The sequence below is a fragment of the Patiria miniata genome, unplaced genomic scaffold (genome assembly GCF_015706575.1).
Source record: "Patiria miniata isolate m_02_andy unplaced genomic scaffold, ASM1570657v1 HiC_scaffold_17, whole genome shotgun sequence".
Taxonomy (NCBI): domain Eukaryota; kingdom Metazoa; phylum Echinodermata; class Asteroidea; order Valvatida; family Asterinidae; genus Patiria; species Patiria miniata.
The window spans coordinates 7728294-7744821 of NW_024037055.1; the positions used below are offsets into that span (position 1 = coordinate 7728294).

At 41.5% G+C, this 16528-nt stretch overlaps 1 protein-coding gene across 1 annotated transcript; it reads right to left on the reverse strand.

Moving 5' to 3' along the window:
- Window positions 1-3360: 3360 nt before the first annotated feature.
- On the reverse strand, window positions 3361-15453 carry LOC119723712 (NXPE family member 1-like). The gene is made up of 5 exons (XM_038194512.1): window positions 15155-15453; window positions 7656-7910; window positions 6098-6603; window positions 5461-5510; window positions 3361-4696 (listed from the first exon to the last, which is right to left on the reverse strand). Exons 1-5 carry the CDS (start codon window positions 15278-15280, stop codon window positions 3906-3908), a joined length of 1728 nt encoding a protein of 575 aa, XP_038050440.1. The 5' UTR covers window positions 15281-15453; the 3' UTR covers window positions 3361-3905.
- Between the last annotated feature and the right edge of the window lie 1075 nt (window positions 15454-16528).

Sequence of the window (16528 nt, forward strand, 5' to 3'; positions counted from 1 at the left end):
TGACTCTCGTTTCGGTTTTATTTAAGTCGTGCTGCTAGGGGAGTATTTGTTGGAGACATGGGCAAGCTGTATGAGTATGACTGTCCTCGACGTGCACGGTCGGACTTCCACTACGCTCTCCGGGCGACCGTTGGAATGCAACTTTTACTCCTTGAACTCCGAGGTCACCTTAGCCCAGGTGGACTCTCTTACCGCACTACGTTATGCAATGAAGACGTCGTCCAACCTGGGCCGGGGCTAAGCTGAGCCTGCCTGACTTTTCAGTTTGCGGGCTTCAGTCCGTGGAATTGTCGTGAGTAGAAGTTCATGTATCATGGAACAAAAGCTTTAACTGAACTTGTAGCAAACTTCGTGAAAAAATGAACCGGACATGTCAACAATTCAATGGAACTCCAAACGTTAGTTCTGCTCTTGAGAAGAAAACTTGCACTGAACTAACATTGCCAAGAATATGCACGTGACATTGTGAACTGAAACATCTCGGACCAAACTGTTGTGCCGTGGATTTATTTAGCTGCCTGTGTGGAATTGTGTCTGTGGAATTTGTGAATGCACCTCGGAGAGGTTTGTACTTCGACAAGAATTGAATTGACACCCGGCCGGTAAGTCAACAACAAGTGCATGGACACCGGTAAGTCAAAAACAAGTTCTGAGGTAAGTGAACCTTTAAAAAAAACTCTGAACATTTGTAGGTAACGTTTTTGTATCATTTTCAATCGCAGCTTGTTTATTCACATACCCTATTGCCAAAATAGCAATTGCCTTGTGTCAGACTCAGAGATTTCAAAAAAATGAGCTGGAAATTTGTAGGAAATAGGCCTATTATTTTATCATTTTCATAGCTTGCTGTTTTATTAACATGCACATTGCCATAACTATCTTTTCCTTGTGTGTAGATGATTTGAAAACGAACTGACACTAATCTATGTAGCAGAGTTATTTTTCATTGCTAGCTGGTTCATTGATTTTTCCCTGTGTCCATGGTTAAATGGCCCAATCATTGCTAATTTTAGAACCTTTTATTTGATTCCTCAAATCGCGGTTTTTAGTTGAAATATAGGCCTATACCCCGAATTCATACTCTGTCAACTGAAAGTTTAAGGCAGTGTATACTTTATAGCCGGCGCCAGCTAAATTTAAGTAAACGATATTTTGCCGGCTAAGCACTGAACATGCGCAGTGACTTTTTTGGGGGCCACTTAGAAATTGTTACCTTGACAAATCTTAGTCTGGTTCCACCTAAATTTAGCCGGCGCTGGCTAAATATACACTTCCAAAGTTTAACAGCTCTCATAATTTGAAAACCTCTTTTTAACATGTAGCTAGCTACGGTGTCGTGTATTGATTTTTCAGCCTTTGGTGATTGTCTGTAATGAGTTGTCGGGGTGAGGTTGCGTGAAGCACCACCTGTGGGCACATTCCTTGATAAGAATTTCTTTGGAAAGTGAACAATGCTGACCACGCCCCCTGCCTCATCGTTTGTAACTTGTTGACCCTTTGACCTCGAAATGGAGGCGGTGAATGGCAGATTATAACATCTTTATCATGGGTCGCTGTCACATCTGTTTAGACAGTAAAGTACATAATTCTTGCTCTCATATACATGTAGGAGGCTTTCCTAGGTCTGTTGTCAAAATGTAACCATACTGTAAACATCTATCTGGTTTTGGGTTGATTGTGCGCTCGTTGAAAAAAAACACAAGGAGCGTCTCGGACCCGAGACTATAGGAAATCCGCTGCAAAGCTACATGCTTCATTAGGCTTGAGCCTCAGAAACTGAGGTTCGAGAAAATGCATTAGATTGGGCTCGGTTCTGTAATGGGCGGCGCTGTTTAACACGTCGATTATTAACACTATATCACAGAACAGTGTACATATCCCTAACCAAGCTTGCTCTGACCGTATTTTGTGCAAAGGCGGACATTATTACCAGTAAAAATATGTGGGTGTCAGAGCAGCGGGTGTTGAATCCCCCCCCCCCCCCCCCCAATGGATCCGCGCCTGCGATCATGAACAGTTACATAGTCGTTTTAAACACTGCAATCATTGTACCGACACGGTGATGTGGAAAGGACGGCGGTGAGGGGATGGGAGGCCAGTGCTTAATTCTGTGATAAAAAAAATTGTTTTACTTTTTAATATTTGTAATTTCGGTATTCCACTGATCTTGATGAGTTGCTGTAGAGTTTTTTCCTATCCATTCAGAATGCTCAGTGAAGTTGATGGAAAATTTTAATTTAGCCAGAGTTGTGAGTCTGAGATCGAAGGAACGCATATTTTGTGATGAATACCCGTAAAGATTTTAGTTATCGATCACGAAATGATATGGTGTGGAAAGGACGGCTATAAGGGGAGATGAGAGGCCGGGGTTTTTTTTGGGGGGGGGGGGTTTCTACATTTACTTTCTTAAAATCTTTAATTTAGATATATATTATATACTGATTTTTATGAATCTTTATTTATGATGCCCATTCAAAATACCTAATTAAAAACATCACGACTTGTAAACGAATTTCGCTTCGCATTGGCATGACATTCACAATTCTCATAGGAATGCATGTAAATGTGAATGCATGTGATTATGTTTTCGAATTGCTAAAAGAACACTTCCTTTTTTGTTATCAGTGGACAGAACTTAAAAACGGTGTCTGTGTTCAAAGTTCCGTAACTTGAAAAGTACATGAATTATTTGCATGATTTTTGTACTAGAAGAACGCTCGTTGATTAGGCTTTCATATCCTAGATTTTGAAAGTGGTACAGGCAAAACATTCATTCAAAAATTGCTCCTGCCTTTTGGGTCTCGGTTTTTTTTTTACTCGCCCTGTATAGTAACTTTCTAAACATCTTTAATTTGGATATCCTACTGATCTTTGCGAATCTGTTTTGGGGGCAATTCAGAATATATTTTGAAAAAGATAACGACACTGAAAAGACGTTCGCTTATTGGCCTTCAAACGAAGTTTAATCTGGCTTCATACTTTCTCTTTCCATGAAGCGGTAATTCATTCGCAAAAAACTTAGGAAACCATACTTTTATTTTACAAATTGAGTACAGATAATTAAACAAAATAATTATGGGCAGCAAACAAAAGCAATGTACATCATTTCCTCCGCCAAGGAGGTTACGTTTTCACCGGTGTTGGTTGGTTGGTTTGTCTATGAGCAGGATAACTCAAGAAGTTGTAGACAGATTTTCATGAAAATTTGTGTAGGGGTGGTCCTTGGTACACGGATGACCCACTACAGATTTTGGACGTGATCCAGATGCAGGATCTTTTAAAGGATTCTCCACCTTTTGTATGTGCAAATATGCCATAGACCATGAAACTGGGGCACCCCTCCCGCCCCCCCCCCCGAAAAACCCTAATTGACCCGTCCATTTCTGGGCCATATACTGTACACACAGTGCAAGTGACAGGCCGTGTATGTTAAAGTCATTGCTAGCGAGCCCCTGTTTAAGACCTTAATGTACGTAAACAGTGACCCTATGGAAATGGCACAATTCTGCTTAATGCACAATTTTGATAATTCTGTATTCAACAAGTGAACAATACACATAAATACAGAGTCTTTCTGCCCTTTGATTTCAGAACATGATTGGGCATGTTAAAAGTTCCTCTCGTTGGATGTAGGCCTATACTAGCAATATATTGGGGAATTGTTTAGCCTTGGCGGAGGTCAAGTGCGCTCTTTGAGTATTTTCTAGTTGGTAATCTCTTAAGCATTTTTATTTAACCAACCAATTATCTTCATCGTCCCGAGCTTCGATAAAAGGGTCGCCAATTGTAAAAACTCAAAAAAATTACACTTTTCTCGTATACGTGGTATGTTTTAATATGCGATAACAAACGTTACCTTACAGTTATTGCTAAAAACTGTTGATCCTTTTAAACTCCGATGAGTTCTACTGAAGTTTACGACACACGTAGGACAAAAACATACTAAGTTCCTGTTTGACGACTTCCTCTGGCATGTGCACCATTTTTGAGGCTGGGTAGGCCATGTTCAAGTCCCAGATGTCTAAAAACCACGCTGCCGTTCCTTGAAAAGTTTCTCGCAAGATTTTGCCCAATTGATACAGCATGAAGTTGTTGTAGAATATTCGGCCTTCTAAGCCTGGCTGATCTCTAGGGTGTGAGCCCTTGACAACGACTGGAGCATTGGGGCATCTAGCCCGGAATCTTAGAAGAGCCTCCCGTAACAGGGAAACTCGTTCCAGAAACATGTCTTTAGTCCACTGAGGGTAGTGCGCCCAAGGACTTATCAAGATGACATAATTGCAACTCTTGTCTTTTAAGGCGTCCAGGACATCCACCTCGAAACTGAAAAGGTTGAAGGGTGTGGGTCTGGGGTTTCTTGTCAAGCACAACGGATGAAATTTAAAAACTGTGGTCAAGTTAAATTCATCAAAGTGTCGGTAGATGTTGTTCTGCTCCAGGTTGTCCTTCCTGACGAAGGGAACCCCCAGCATTCCCGAGAGGAGCTCATACCACTGACGAGACGTGGAGTCGCCAAGCAGGTACACCGTCTTATTCACCAGACACCTGCCGATGTCCCTGGGCACCTTCCACTGTTTGGTTCGGCAGGCTAAGGATACCCATGTTTTAGAGTCCCGCCAGTAGCCCGAGCTGAGAGGTTTAGGCTGGTCCGGTTCGCACTCGGGTAATTGTTTCAGAAGCTGGTCTTTTCTTGAGTCTGTTGATGTTTTGTCGAAATAAAAACACATGTAACAGCTTGTTACTTCATTTCACATCTACACACCTTGTAAAACATTGTGTTTAAGGGTAAACAATCATTATGAATCACACTGGACTCGTTCCCTTTCTTATTACTTTCCACCGCTCTTTTGAGTAAAATCTTGGGGATCGATATTGGAACTCTCCTCCCCCACAAATAATATTTATGTTCTCAACACTGTTCTGACATGCTTACCACTCTCTATAAACTTTCCATCAATTTTTCAAAACTGCCGATCATAAATTTTCTAATTCCTATACTGATACACTGCAAACATATATTGCCTCATATTGGTATGTGGTCTATGGTTAGGGTTCGCGACTCATGATCAGATATTCAGGGGAGCGAATCAAGCTACTGGTCATTATGTTGTGTCCTTGGGCAAGCCACTTTACTCGGATGCCTCTTTCCCACCCAGGAGTATAAATGGGTATACCGGCATTACATGAGAGTAACCTGTGATGGACTGGCATCCCACCACATCTTGGGGGGGGGGGTATAGATATTCTCAGTCGTATCATGGCAAGGAAACCGGAGATAAACGCCTGCCTGATGAGAGATATTCTTGATATTGGTCTTGTGACAGACTTTCCTTTTTTACATTTTTTGTACCCCTTCGGGTAACCAGTGAAGTGAGAAAAGAAGTCAAAATGCAGTACGACAGCTAGAGGGCGCTATAATAAAGAACCGATTATTGTCACAACCATACTGAATGTACTTACCATTCGCGATTTCGATGGTTTTCGTGCTCAGTCTACGTGAGTAGTATTCGCTATGAAATAAGAGATTTTAAAACAACATTGTTTGAGACCAAAAAATATTAACCCTTCTGCTGTCTGACTGTATGGGCTCCGTGCACAGGTACTCCTTCGAGGCATAAAAGGAGAGTTAGGGGAGACCTTGACTGGTTCAAATAGGGGGGGGGGGGGGAAAACAGTTGGGGGGGGGGGCATTCGAAAAAAAATCTTAAGCCTGTGTACGCACTCGCGTGCCCATTGTCAATGGTCCGGAAATACGCCATTGAGAAGTGTTGTCGGTTTTATGAATGAGAAATGTGTCAAACCACAGAAAGGTGAATAATGTACAACAAAATGTGCAAAGACGTTGGCTGCATCTACGGCTGTATAAATGCATGTTGGTTACTTACTCCCCTAGTACTTTCATCCCACAAAGAATACCAACAAATAGAAACTGATTTCTTTATTTATTTATTTACCGCGGACACTTACATATATGAAGTATCTACACGAAAATAGCCTTTATCAACAAACGGGAAAACAAGGTCGCAGAAATAGATGGACCGTGAAATTAGTGAAACTTCACAGTCACTCAAGCCCCTATGATTCCCACTTTACTCACCCTTGAAATAAGTCTCCTCTTCCCTTGGACAGCTCGCGCGCCCTCTCGCGGATCCGTGTGTTGTTATTGTAGACTGCCACCAACGAGTCGCATTTCAGTCCGTGCGCGGGTTCGCCGCAGAGGAGCACCGTTTTCCCCAGCGCGTACGGGTGCGAAAGCTCGCATTTCCCAGTCCAAGGTCCTCCTCGTCTGAGCACACAGGAAGTGGTGGACTTATTCACACCGTCCTCGAACCTGCCAAGCCAGTTGATGCGGTCGTAGGCGTTCCAAACCGTCTGCACGAGATAATCCACGGCCTCGCTGGGGTGCACCATAGTGATGTGTATGCTAGCCTTACCGGACCAGCCAGCGAAGAAGTAGACGCTGTACGAGCCGTTGGCGTGGTCCAGCACTCGGCCCGACGTGCTGCCTCCCCCTTTGGTGGCGAGGGTTGCGTACCAGAAATCCCCGCCCATAGTCCGCGGTTGATTGGACTTGTCACGAGCCTCAATCATTATTCGAAACATCTGAGCATTGATAGAAAAAAAAACGAATACAAAGTCATTTTGATAGGAACATCGATAAATAACTCCAAATCTCATTATTGTGCAGAAGTTTTTTGCCATTTTTTTGATATTGCCAATGTTGGATGGCGCTGTCCGTTCAACTTACTGGAATGCAATCGTTTCATGTCTTAGGAATGACAACGAAGAAAAATTGTAAACATTAAGCGTACACCCAAGAGAGGTCCACCCAAGAGAGGTCAAATTTGAGGGAAACCTACTCGAGAAGGTGGGAACTGACACCAAATGTATATGGTGCACCTGGTGGGATTCGAACCGAAATCTCTATAGGTTGAAAACGATGGGCAAATATGGTTACTACCACACACCATACCTAACCAAAGTGAGGTTTGACTTCAATTTTAACAGGAATTAATCTTCCCAGGCGCGGTTCCTTCTACGGGGAGCTGAGGGGCTCAAAAACTTTTGTCTAGCCCCCCCCCCCCCCCAATAAAATCCCCCCAAAAGGGCAGTAGCAAAAGTTAGAAGGTGACATGCGAACGGTCTCTCCTTCCAAAAAAATAGTTGTGAGAAGGGGGCATTTTGTACACTATGAGGTATAGTATGCATGGTTGTAGGACTTCATGATTTCATCAGCGCCCCATTTGAAAATATGGTACGAGTCTTGATTTTTGGAGGCCAAAGTGGCCAAAAAACGGTCTCCATTTCAATTCAGCAGGCCTCCCTGCCGAAAATCATGAAACCACCCCTGCTAGCCCCCCCCCCCCCAAAGTATAGGCTGACCCCGTCTGAATCTTCCCCGTATGTAAGCCTACATAATGGATTGTGTGGATTAGCACGAATTTGATAAGACATTGTTTCCTTCTCCATGGGCGTCGCCAGGATTTTTTTCTGGAGGGGGCAAAGCATACTTCCCCCCAAAAAAATCCCTGAATTTTCCCCAGCATATTCTCGATTTATAATTTTTCGAGGGTAGGCAGGGACTACTTTTCCTCCTTTTTTTAACCTTGCCCCCCCCCCCCCCCCCCTCGCGACGCCCATGTCCCTCTCTGTACCTCCCCTTCCGTGACATTTGCTGGGCTTGTCGGCGAGATGATTGAGGTCTTGTAGCTAGTCATGCCCACGTTACCCCGCCGATGTTGCCACCTGCCGGGCAAACCTTTCTCCACTGGCCCGGGCACTTCTTGGGCGATGTATTTGGTGTTCCGGGCGGTGGGGATGGCGTTGAAACGTGGCCACGCTGCTGGGGTGACGACATGGACGTCGTATTTCTTCTGGACCATTTGGATGGGCTCAGTCGTGTCTTGAACCTGAATTAGGCAGGCAGGAAAACGAATTTGTGAATGCAGAAACTCAAGGCCGAGCTGTTTAAAATTGCACTTTTTAATACAGATGAGTAAAAAAAAAAGCGAAACCTAAACCCCCCAAAATATGTTTCATATTTTAAAAAAAAAAAAAAAAAAAAAAAGTATGTAACACCAAAAATAATAATGACTGGAAAGCCAATTTTATAAACTAATTTTAGATGACAAAATTACCGAAATTGCTCAATCCGTTCACAGTGTATCACCGTTTAAATGCGACGACCTTAAAACCTCTCTCGTCCAAAAATGCGATTTCGAATCGTCGTCACAATTGTCTTCAAACATCACAGCGATAAAACCTTAGTTTAAAAGTTTAAAATATCAAAGTTCCTTTGAACGCCCGCTTTTAAAAGAAAAGCTGATTGTATAAATCATATTGTTTGCCTACTGAAGCACGGTTGTTAAATGGGCCCGGGAAGCAGTCATGGCCGCGGCCGCTAATCCTCATTGGAAATGCAGTTGCCAGCTGTGGTATGCCGTGGCACACGGCTAGTGGGTAGTCCCGCTACCACACAAAGGCAGTGCAGTCATGCGGGCCACTTGCTTTATGTGTGGAGGAATGTCCCCATTATAACCCGTGCTTAAGGGGTTATTAAAGATATTGTGCAGGCCTACTCCAGTTGTTGACAGTTGTTGAAAAAGTCTTGTGTGTCATTCTGTGAGCAATTTCAGATAAATTGCCAGATAAAAAAAAAAAATTGGGTTATGCAATTCTCCGGTTGATGAACTGACACTTTTACAGTAAATTGAAGATTTATTTAGAATAACAATTTTTGCAAAAAGACAATCTTAAATTTGAATACAAAACCCAGGCTTTTTGTCTGGCTATATCTCCATTTCAGGCTTTCAACACGTCGCAAATAATTTTTTTGACATCTACAAAAGTAAGTGTGGTGTGTTTGCAAGCATCTCGTCAACCTTGGCCTAGTCGCTTCGTTTCACCCTCCGGGTTGCTTAGAAACAATCCGTTGATATAGAAACACAGTGGCTTTTGTAAGCAGCGGCTGCCTCCACGCCCGTACGCAGCTATAGCAGACTTGACCCAAGTCTGGGTCTTTGTTTGGTTTGTGTAGTAAGCGGATACGCACGTACACACATACATGTTTACGTTACATACATTCTCTATTATTTTTTGTTCGTGTAGTTAAGAAAAACCTGTGATAAAATTTTTTTTTACTCACACTGTGAACATTTTTTAAACAATTTTTTCCTATGATTCCCTTTAGTGTTTCTCTTCATTTTGCCACGGATAAATTACCAAAAAATGCATCTCAACCTGTTTTCCAGAGAGGGGGACACACTGTGTGGACGTGGGCAAGTCCACACAACGTCGCTGCTACCTGGTTTATGTGGACCTCTTTTGTTCGGAAGTCCACACAGTGAATGTAATGCTTGTACACACATTACTGTGGGGACTACACAGGTGATGTCCCGAGATATTATGGGAACCAGACTAAAGACGCGATGGGGACAGCCAAAAATCCCAATAACTCGGTCCTAATTTGCCCAATATTAAAACAAACTTGATGTTTTTACACCCCCCACGCACAGTCAATCTTATAAATGGTTTCATTGCCCGCAACGGTACCCGCTGCTATACTTCCGATTCGAACCAGCCACCCGATCCCGCAAGCTCGGTGGCGGAGTGGCAAGACGTCTGCACTAGAAAGCAGGAGGTCGTGGGTTCGAGTCCCATTCGAGTGATTATTTTCAACTTTCACTCGGCGGCAACACACTGAGTATACAGTGTAAATGCGTCGGTATAAACACATTTGATTGGGGAGCTAATATTTCTTTTGAAATCCACAAACAAATAATTGTAAAGCTCTCTCCCTCCCCCCCCCCCCTCCCCCCCCTCCCCCCCCCCCCCCCGGCCAAAACAAAATCTTGGCGATGAGCTGTGTTTAAGGTTTGGTCAAATACATTATTGCTTATTCCTTGATTATCTTCTTTTTTTCTGATATATAAAATAAACTAAACTATTCAAATTTCTGCATGCATCATAAAATGTTCTCTCCTTCAACAGTATGTGGTCAACATAATTATTGTTCTGAACAATGGACATAATTTATAAGAAAAAATTAAAAAAAATTCACCAAGCACCTGTTCGCTGTTCAAATGCATTGGGACTTACATCCCATTGGGACTTACGATCGCAGGCAATGATATAGGATTATGTTCGTGCCAATGCACTTATGCACCACTTAGTTAGTCTGGTTCCCAGACCAAAAGATTCTGACTATTCTGAAATTGTACAGACGACGTATATTACACCCGTTGAATACCAGCAGAAAAAAATATCACATAATTTCCATCAGTTACAGACAGACTAAACTCATGAACATTTATGAGAACATAAAAAAAATGAATATTACAATCACATTATGAGCTGAGATTGTCCAAATCTGAAAACCATTCTGAAAGAAAAAGATATTTTAGGGGGGAAAAAACACATCTTTCCAATAAAAATTCTTCAAAGCCCTCGTAAATCAATCCAATTTTAAAACCATTTCTCCAGTTTCCCTGAACAAATGAAAGACACCATGTAGAAAAGACTGTATCTATATAATGATGCCATTTTCGAGTTATTGCGATTAGGATAGTTCAAGAAAGAACGACTTATCCACCGACGTTTATTGTCAGCGCAACAACGTTTATGCCGCGCCCAACACACGTTAGTTACGGTAGGCCTACCTGCCTGATGATATTTATTCGGGAAGCGAATACAGAAGTCAACTCGTACCCGAGTCACATCGTATCTATCGAATCGTACCCGTCCCAGGTTAACTTGTATACCTACGCCATGTCGTAGCCGCCTACACGAATTAACTTCAACAAACTAGCCATCATTTTAAACAAACAACTTTGGTATAGAAATACCTCCAAAATGTCAACGGTAGAGATTGTGAGTGTGGGCGCTTTTTGCCGCTGACCCATTAGACGCAGCGTGATTTTCCGAATGGCGGAAGCCGGGCCGGTGCCTCCAGTGGACGGCCCAACGTGGCCGCCCGTGCACGGTGACATAGTTGTGCCGGAGCGAGATTCGTACCGTTTGCCGTTTTTGAACGGTCTAATTTTTCATCCTTTTTACTTTGTTTCGACCCAAACTATGCATTACTATTTTGTTTTTGTATTCTCCTACTATTGCATCAGATGAAAAGGTGAGTTTTTTTTCAGAACACACAGAAGTAGGCCGATCAAAATGTGAGTACAATTTGTACATGTACACACATGTACATGTATATGTACATGTATTATGTACGCACGTGCGCACACCTATTCGCAATAACTCGTCAACCCGATAATGAAAATGTTTTGTCTCATTCAAATGCCGTGACTATGTTTGGGGAAACTGGGAAACATTTTTAAAAAAATCAGACTTAAGTTGTCGCTTTTTACCGATGATGGCATGGAAATGGAAAGCAGACAAGGATCTAAAACAACATTTTTATGAAAACGTCGAATTTAAATCACAAAACAAATGGTGAATGAAATAAAAACGAAGGTATTTAATTTCTTCCGGTGGCATGTATTTCACTGAATCTGTCAAAATGTACATGATGTTTTTCAGATGAAAGTGTGTGCGTCTTTCCTCTACGTGGCGCTGCAATTTCGACGAACCACTGGCATTTATTAGCGACATGTTGGCACATGATCACAAACTGAATGGAAAGCATGAAACTTACGTATGTCGGACATAATGTAACAAAGACATAATCGTCATAAAACAAATCATGGTTGTCGTTTTTTTGTTCACATAACTGTTATAAGAAATTTGTCATTGATACTCTTGTGTCTGCTTGTTTTTTTACTTTATTCATTTTGTTGTCTTATTAATCTGTTCGTGTCTCCCTTCCCAGTTTCATGTCTTGTTCTTTTGTTTAGTCTACGTTTCGCTTTTGATTTTTTTTGTATTTTACTTTTAAAAAGCATCATGTGTAGCTTACTTAACTCTTTGTGGATTTTAACTTCAATTGTGAATAAGAGATGACTTTTATTGACATGAAAAAATGCAATTGAAGCTAGACGGATATAATTTTGTTTGATAGAAGCTAAAGTGACAGACGTACGCGTAATAACGAAACCCGGTAACCTAGATCAACAACACTGTTTTTTGATGTAACTTTCAAGAGATTTCACGCTGGAAATATGTGTACATTTTTGTCTGTCTTTGTCTTGATTTCTGGGAATTGAGCTAAAAATATCTGTCCGGAAACGACACAAAGACGAATCATTTATTCTACAGCAATAATTATGGTCGACAAAAACGACACAAAACTTAAATTTAAACGAAGATAGCGTGACTATAACATGAGCACATTGTATATTCAATTCAAGAGAACAATAGTTTTCCTACATTTGGAAAGGGTCGTATCTTTTGTTTTGTTTGTTTGTGGAAATGAAACTGAAAATGAATACAAATTACAACAAACTCAATGTCATAAAAATCCTTTACAGAAGCCTTAACGTGTGAAGGAATACTGGAAACCATCCTCAAAAACCTGTCTGCGGTCAATTAAGCAGCTAAGCATTTGAAATTGTTGCAAAAAGCGGTGCCATTTTTACATGAATGCTTGTACTCTATATGTGTAAAGATTTTTTTTTTTTTGGCCTATTTATGTATACACCATCGAAAATGGGGATCATGGCATTCTATGGCGTACACGCGGTAACAAAAGCTTTGTGCATGTCAAATTGTCAATACATGTACATGTATTCAAATTGGTTGGCCCTGCGTTAGGGACCATCTGGAAAAGTGCCGCGCTGGCTGGTTTCTAATATTAATATAATATGCAAAAAAGGCGGTGTGCAGACTAGCACGGGCATGTATAATATATATTGAAAGCTTTTAGCTTCATCTGTGACACTAGGCCTTTATAAAACTGACTAACACAGCTTAGGCAATAATTATTCAATACTATCCGAGAAAAATTTCATTGAGCAGGACTTCGTCTATTTTTATTCGCTCGTACCCACCGTCCTGCATAGAGGACGCTGGGAAGGGCTGATGAGCTTCACAGAATCTTGTGAAGGAAATGGGGATCATGGCATTCTAGGAAACTTATCATGAGCTAAGTATAAAGCATCTGTCTGCAGCTGTTAAGACCGCGGCTGTCCAATCATGGGCATCGCCAGGAGTTTTCGGGGGGGGGGGGGGCAAAGCAAATGTTTCCCCAAAATTCCTTTACTTTTTCATTATTTATACTCTCAATTTATCATTTTTCCAAGCGTGAGCAGGGGAACATTTGCCCTAACCCCCCCCCCCCCCCCCCCATCAAATTAACAGCAATGTGGCTTCGAACCTCTTTTCCCTTTTTTTTTTTCGTATTCGGGGGGCGCCCCCTCCCCCCCCCCCGCGAAGCCCATGTATCCATGCGCGCAAATGCTATCCGAAAACTTTCTCATAGAAATGCATACATTCCATATACTGGATGTGATTTCTTTTTCATTGCGGACCATGTGGACACAATAATTGTGAGCGTCGTATAACCCTTCGTGAATTCGAAACGGAGCCTGAGCAACTGACGGGAGTTGAAAATATACAAAACAGATACGTTTACAGATGTTCCTACATTATTACGCTTTTCAACGAAGAAAGGGCATTTATGAATGGGTATAAAAGAGTGATGAATGACTCATTGTTCAGTCTTGACGGCCACTTAAAACCGTGCAGGGTTGCGGCCGTGTGATGACTTGCTGGTCACAGGTCACGCAATATCTATCCAATCAGAGCGTCAATCAAGCCCTTCCCAGCGTCCTGTTTGCAGGGCGGGGGGGGGGGGAGTACCACGGGCAAGACACGGGGGCTTCATTACACATTTTTTTTTTGGGGGGGGAAGATACATGTAATTCTGAAATCCCGTATTGGGGATCAAAATGTGGGACATTTTATTTCATTTTCATTTATTTCCACCAGCCAACAGCGAATAGCCGCCAATTAGAGGCCTAGTAAAACAAGAGAGTTGGGGAGACCTATAGACTGGTTCCCGGTCCGTCCACAACGGATTTCGAATTATCCAAAGTCATTGGGGGCGGGGATTAGTCTGGGAGATAATAGAAAGACACATCCGAACGCATGCTGAAAGAACACTTACACTTTTTTGTGATCCGTGGACAGAACTTTAAAACAGTAGTTGTGTTTAACATTACGTAACTTGAAAAGTGCATGAGTGATTTGAATGATTCTTGTACTAAAACATAGCTTATTAATTGGGCTTTCATATCCTAGATTTTGATAGTGCTACATGCAGAACTTGACGCACCTTGTATTTTATACACCTCATGGGGGAGCCTGTACTTAAAAAAAAAATCCCCACTGTTTGGTAGTTGCACTGTTGGAGGTTAATGTTTACCACCAGAGCGGAAAGAGTCCTTAGAAATGCTACGGTAAAAGCTACGGTAATAGAAATGCTACGGTAAGAGTCCTTGGGAAAGTTCAGCTCTGTCATACTGAAACTGAATTCTGATACACATAGGGAAAAGCCTGCCCTGCTGAGAAGAGACAGGGTCAAAGTCATCGGTGCATGGAGACGATACACGTATGCCGTGATGTAAAACGTGTACATTTGTATATTAGTGGTTCACCTGCTGTGTAAAAAACATGGTGGTTCATTGTAATTTGTATGGACTCACATGCAAAAATCTATGTGACGAGTCTTGAAAATGAGGGTGATCTTCGATGGTGAAAACGGTCAAGAAGAGTCCATATCAATCATGAATCAGCTGGTGTAAAAACAATTTGAGTGACAAAATTCGCTGGAAAAGCGCAAAGCAGCAGAGGCGCAACCTTTCGGCGCGACCATTGTTAATCCGTTTTTCTAGTCAACAAAACGACCTCTTCACCCCAAAAATCATGTTGTTGTTTTTCCTCTTTGAAAAACCACTTCCTATACTGAAATTGGGATTGAATTTCCTGCATGAGCGGTGTTTAATCAGGAAAAGATCAACGAAGCAAAATATAAAACAGTGGAACAGAATGTGTTCGTAACTAAACCTTACTGTTATCTTAAGGGTTGTCTAACGAGTTTAAAGAGCCATGCGATGTAATATTTTAATGCAATCGTTGAAGGATTACAAACCTTGTTTCACCCATACTGTATCAAAAGACAAATTTCGATTCGTTGATCGCCGGCAGTTCCTGCTCATTTTTGGGGTTTTTTTTCATCCAGCAAAAGGGAAGAAACACTTACTGTTCTTGTTGTTGTTGTTGTTGTTAGTGCTGACAGAGCGGCGTAGCCTAGTATGACGACGACACACATTATCACCGGAAGGGCTAGGAGAAACAGTCGGGGAAGCTTGATCCGAAAGCGCCTCATGATAAGCCTACTCTACGATCGGTGATGGAAAGGCAGATCAACTAAAATTATGAAGGAGTAAAATATAATTCACCGATGATGCTAATTTATTGTGTAGATGGAAGTTAGTCGTGACGGCACGTATGGCAGCGATAACCTAAACTATGGGCGAGAGAAGGCGACGACCGTGGTTGATCGTGTACTACGTGCACTGAACCAATTCAAGCCCCATTGAAAACAGTGTCAAATTAACAAAGTTCAGGGCCAAATAACATGCAAACCGACATCACTGGGGTTTCTCAAACCAAAATTAAATTATTGTCTTGTCCTTTATGTTTTCATTTCTTTTCAATTTTGGGTAGAATAGCCGATTACATTTTTAAAATATTCACACCAAAACAAAATCACCTCCCGAAAAGTGGTAGTTCCCAAGTCTGCATGTAGCCATTTTACAAGTGGCATCCTTCCAGTTTCTCAGGCAAATAGGACCCATTTTTCAACCAAAAATTTATCAAGCCTGCCCTCAGATGGAAGCCCAAAAATCAGGGAGTTGATTCCTGGCTATATTTACACAATTCCACAGTTTTTAAAGCCAAACGATCTCTTTTTCTAAAAGATATTGTGTTCGCGTAGAAATTCTCACCTGATTTAGTTCACTACACCCTGTAATGTTTAGACTGGCTTCCCAGTCGTTGATTTACTTGTGTGCCCTTGTTGATATGTATAGTCACTGTGAAAACGGTATGAGCTTTATTCATGAGTCGGCCATATTGAATTGAAAGTCGAGGTAACCTCTTCATTTTTTGGAACTCGCGAAGAGAAATGAAAGCAATTACACACTGTTAATTACAAATTAATACCAGTATGCTCTGATAAATAATGTAAAATTTGTGATTAAACATGCCCTAATGTTTCAAGCCACATTAACAAAAAAATGAAAGTGAGGCTAGAATGTATAAATAGTCTGGCACAATTCCATTCAACAGTTTACAATTTATAAAGTTGATTCAATACAACACATCTGGTGACATTTATTGAACGAATTGAAAATTCAATTTCACCTCCTGGTTTCAGGTCTGTTTCATTATTTTTCTTTGATCAGTCAACGGGGTATATCTCCATAAAATAATTAATACAAATTGATCACATCGTTGTTATTTATTTTCATACCGGAACGGATTAACATTTTAACCCTCTATTTTCTTTAAATTTCCAAACTTAAATTGCTTATATTTTAATTACAAATAATCAATTCCCAATCAAAACGTC

Excerpts from the sequence above, each read along its gene's own strand:
- LOC119723712 (XM_038194512.1), bottom strand. The coding sequence starts at position 15,280 with ATGAGGCGCTTTCGGATCAAGCTTCCCCGACTGTTTCTCCTAGCCCTT. Across the intron at positions 6,604-7,655 it reads CAAATGTCACGGAAGGGGAG|ATGTTTCGAATAATGATTGA; the intron begins GTACAGAGAGGG and ends ATCAATGCTCAG. Across the intron at positions 5,511-6,097 it reads AGAGGAGACTTATTTCAAGG|CGAATACTACTCACGTAGAC; the intron begins GTGAGTAAAGTG and ends CTTATTTCATAG.